This window comes from Nannochloropsis gaditana (genome assembly GCF_000240725.1).
Source record: "Nannochloropsis gaditana CCMP526 unplaced genomic scaffold scaffold672, whole genome shotgun sequence".
NCBI classification, from domain to species: Eukaryota; class Eustigmatophyceae; order Eustigmatales; family Monodopsidaceae; genus Microchloropsis; species Microchloropsis gaditana.
Genome location: NW_005803281.1, coordinates 240 through 4,596, shown reverse-complemented (window position 1 = coordinate 4,596; position 4,357 = coordinate 240). Strand labels below are relative to the sequence as shown.

The following is a 4,357-nucleotide window of genomic DNA, read 5'->3' as shown; positions in this document are numbered from 1 at the left end:
GAGGGAGGGAGGGAGAAAGGGAGGGAGGGAGGGAGGGAGGAAGGGTTAGAGAGAGGGTGGTAAAAGTATGTTGGCTACGACTGCATGACTTAATGTTTATCTGTCGTTCAAGCTTTGTATCCCTCCCGATACAATATCTCATCCATGCGATTCTCTCCACTCAATCTCCGTCCTACCCCCCCTCGCTACCTCACCTACCCTCGTTCAGGAGGTCCTCATCCTCGATTCTTTGCGCATCGCCCTCCACGACCACTTGGGCGGGCCCGCGGTCTACGAAATGTTCTGCCGGGAGATTGGAGACGCCACCATCCTGAACGGTAGGGCGGGTTATGTGGAGGGGAAGAGGACGACTGACGGCTAGACTCGGCCTATTAGTCAAGAGCACGTCGATCGTCTCGCGTCACTTGCATGCAAAAGGAGCCAGGATGTTGCTTTGCACATTTGTGAATGCGAAGGAAGAAGACTGACTAGGCTCACATGACGGTCCCGTCTCGCCCGCCTCTCGGACAGGAATGATTGCCATCACAATATTTGCCCGCACGGTCGACATCCAACGGGGTATGCCATCTGAACCCCTCCTTTTTCTCCCCCTTTCCCTTCCTCCTCATGGCACAAGAAAACTTGCGTCGACACTCCATGCTTCCTCCTCGTCCCTTTGTCCCTCCCTCCTTCCCTACCCGCTCATTAGGCGCCGTGGTGGTAGCTCGTTCAGCTTCAGGAACCGTCAATACAGGTATGAGTCTCGGCATTATGGGCCGCGCTGCAAATAAGGGCACGGTTGGCTTGTCAGTCAGGTATGCAGGGAGGGAGGGGAGGGAGGGAAGGAATTAAGGGGGGGACGCGGGGGGAAAGGAGGGGAGCGTATCACATAGGAGCCAGGTTTGCGAGCGGCGAGTGTGGACCAAGAACAAGGGGAGGAACGTACACAGACAGATCTTTTTCCATCTCCACGTGTCTCATCCCTTGGATGACACGTAAGGCGTCTATCCCACATCCTTTGCCGCCTCGTCTTATTCCTTTTCTCGGATTCCTTTGCTCGCGTTGCAGGTACCATGACCTGTCCATCGCCTGCATCACGGCCCATTTCGCCGCCGACAAGCACGGTCATTCTCGCGTGACAAGGCGGAATCAAGACGCCGTGCAGACGCTTCGAGAGGTGAGGCTCTTGGGGGCAAGAGAGTGGATAGCTGAGGGGAATGGAAGGGTATGTGAGGGAAAACAGAAATGAAACGTGTACATTCAGGTCTGACCCTCCATTGGTAAGCTGTAATGGAATCCTGTAGCAGTTCCTTATTTGGAAAAGCCAAATAGTGGTTGCGCGGCTAGGTCTTTCTACCCTTCTTTCAACTGACAGCCCCTCTCTTTGGCTCCTCTCCCTTTTCCCCTCCCTGTCCCACGAGCAGCTCTCTCTGACCTACGATAACGAAGACTTCGACGCGCACTTGCAACACGATGTCGCCATCCTCCTGGGGGATCTGAATTACCGGCTCACGGCCAAGCCTCTGGTAGGATCCATGTCAGCGTTTAAGACCGCTTCATGTTCAGACAACCCATGTTGTCCCAGCCTCTTTGGGGGTATGTCTCACCTCTTTTTCTCGTCTCTTTTTCTCATCTCTTTCCCTGCTGGTTTCCCTGCCATCCTCAGGACATCCTCCGACGCGTGAGCGAGTCCGCCGCCGTGGAGGCCGCCTGGTGGCAGAGCCAGACGGCGTCGCCAAAAGGACGCGACCGGGAAAGGCCCAGGGCGGTAGCGCTTGACAAGGGTGGAAATGAACGCCAAGGGATAGGCACAGGGAGGGATCGGACTTGGCGCGACTGTCGGTACCGCAGCTTGATGTTCGGGGAAGCGGAGGAAGAAAGCGAGTGGCAGGAGGGCGGGAAAGAGGAAATGGAGCGCGCGGGCAGCGACAGAGACGGGGTCGAGGCACCAACCTCTCCCGCAAGGGATGTGGCAGATTCCAAGCAGGAGGCTTTCCTGGAGCCAAGCTCTCCAAAGCCGGGAAAAGAGGAATCACATTGCCAGCACGAGCAAAGCCAGCCTGTGGATGTATTGGGATGCACTCGCAATCATAGCAGCGTGCACTCCACCCGCCAACCTAACTATCTTCTTCCCGTGGACATACCCCCCGCCTCCCTTCCCCACCACGTCACTTCCCTTCCAAGCGAGACGCACGCAGCCGACGCCGAGGAGCAGGAAGCACCCTCCTCTCCCGCAGGCCGCGACCTCACTCCCTCCGCTTACCCCTCCGATTCTCCATCGTCCATGCTCCCTGCCCCGTCTAGGCTCGCGAACAAGCGCCAGCGTCACATCAGTTTCACGGCCGCCGAGGCCCTTTACCTGTCCAGAGAAGCGAGCGAGGGGGAAGGGAGGGAAGGAAGGAGCAAGGGAGGGAGGAAAGGAGGGAGGAAGGAGAGGCAATTGATGGACGCCTGGTCGTGGATCGGGAAGTGCGACGAGCTCTCTCGGGCTATGGAGACGGGCGACCTGCTCTTCGGTTTCCACGAGGTAGCTGAGACGGAGAGGGAAAGATGGGGGGGGTGGAAGGAAGGAAGGGTACAGGAGTGTTGTATGGCGCTGAAACGATGTGTGGTCGCGAGACAGAGCGGAGCACGAGGGAGGAGGGGAGCGGGCGAGGGAAGGCAAAGCCGAGCATCTGGCCATATTAGCTGACGGTGCTATCTGTATATATCCGGATACAAGACCCTGACAACTTCGTCATCCTCTTTCCTTCTGTTTCCGCCTCCCTCCCTCCCCCCACCGTGTCAGGCACCCATTCGCTTCCCGCCCTCCTTTCGATGGGTCTCCGGTGCGAGCGCGGGGGATTTCACCCAGCTTTCCCTTCTGGAGAAATGCTTTACTCTTAAGGCCTTCTCGAAGAAAAGCGGATGGACACCGCGTCCGCCCTCCTACACAGGTGGCACCAACGGGGGGGGAAGCTGAGAGACGGGGCCGGAGGTCTCAGACCGTCTTGTCCGCTCATCGCCTCCTTTTTTCTCCCTTCCTTTCCCCTTTCCCCCCCTTATCCTTTCTCTGTCTAGATCGTATCCTCTTCCATGCTCTGCCCGACGTCGGGCCCCGGGTCTTCATCCAGGGCTACGACATGTGTGACGCCATTACGGGCAGGTCCGGCGGAGGAAAAGGGCGACGGGCGGGAAGGAAGGAGGGAAGGGAGCGCTCGAACCAAGAGGCGTGACTGAATGGTGTCGCGGATGACGGACCAAGACTCGAGCCCCCACCGGACTGAGCATCTTCTTCCCTTTCCCCACATCCCCACCTCTCTTCGACAGTGACCACCGACCCGTCGTCTGCCGCGTGGACCTGAAATTAAACACCGACATCATCGGCTTCAACACCGTGCCCCAGGTCTCCCCCCACCTTCCCTCGCTATCCCTCTGCTCCTCCTCCTCCTCCTCCCTTCCTTCCATGCTCCTCTCCTCTTCATCCGCCAGCCACGAAATCTCGCCGGGTCGTGGTAAGCCTCCTCGCGTCTTCTCCCGACTCCGGCACGAGACGACCGGAGACGAGGAGGTCGAGAGGAGGAAGCCTCGCAACCATGAAAGCAAGCCTGTACCGCCGCAGCATCAGGGGCCACAGGGATTTCCCCCTCTACCCGCGTCGGCCTTGCAGGGGAGGGATCCCCCAGCGCCCGGGCGGGAGGTGGGGAAGGAGGGAAGGCAAGACGCAGCGGCCATGGAAGCAGCGGAGCCAGTGGGTGGTGGGGAGGGTGGGGGACACGAGAGGGGGAAAAGAAGGGACAGAGCCTGTGAGATCAGCCTGCTCCCGCGTGGCGAGGAGGCGATCTCTGCGAACGGCCCCGCGCGTCCTGCCCCCCTGGGCGCCTCTTCCACCTCCTATTCTAGTTCTTTCCTCTCCACAGTCGCCTCGCGTTTTCACAGCGCGTACCTGAAAAGAGCCCGTCCTCCCTCTTCCTCGCCGCTGTATCACGCGGTCCTGGCCGGTCCAAGAGCTTCGCCGCTGTTGCAAGTGGGTTGAGAGGGGCAGCCCGTCGTCTTTTTCCCCCACTCCCTTTCGCTCTCCATGGTTCCTTTGTCCTTGTCCAGTTTCGTGTCTCAATTGCTTTCTAGCATTTTCTATTACTCTCTGTCGTAAGCATTCCCCATCCCCTCCGCCCTTGTTCCCCGCGCCCCACGCGCCTCCCACCCATTGCCTTTCACGTTCGCTGCAGGCATCGAACTCCCACCTCCGCCCCGTCTTCAAGCCCTACACGGGGGCCCTGGCCATCTGGACGGTCGAGCTCACGCACCTGTTGCTCGTTGGGGACAGCGACGACAACGACATCGACGTGCCAGAATATGACGAGATGACGGTCCGGCGGGAGGAAAGGAAGGAGGGCGA

The 4,357-nt window shown here is 59.3% G+C and overlaps 2 protein-coding genes across 2 annotated transcripts in view; one reads left to right on the top strand and one right to left on the bottom strand.

Annotated features, from left to right (window-relative positions):
- NGA_0426400 (peroxisomal membrane protein pmp47b) overlaps positions 1-4,357 on the bottom strand; it is a gene marked incomplete at its 5' end in the record, with an annotated part of 8,789 nt that overhangs the window by 4,224 nt on the left and 208 nt on the right. The window lies entirely within an intron of this gene.
- On the top strand, positions 202-3,768 carry NGA_0219820 (inositol polyphosphate 5-phosphatase ocrl-1; the record flags this gene model as incomplete). The annotated part of the gene is made up of 10 exons (XM_005853949.1): positions 202-317; positions 511-558; positions 713-794; positions 1,048-1,156; positions 1,404-1,505; positions 1,646-2,506; positions 2,768-2,915; positions 3,040-3,124; positions 3,289-3,709; positions 3,742-3,768. The coding sequence occupies exons 1-10, from the start codon at positions 278-280 to the stop codon at positions 3,766-3,768; spliced, it is 1,923 nt and encodes a 640-aa protein (XP_005854011.1). The 5' UTR covers positions 202-277.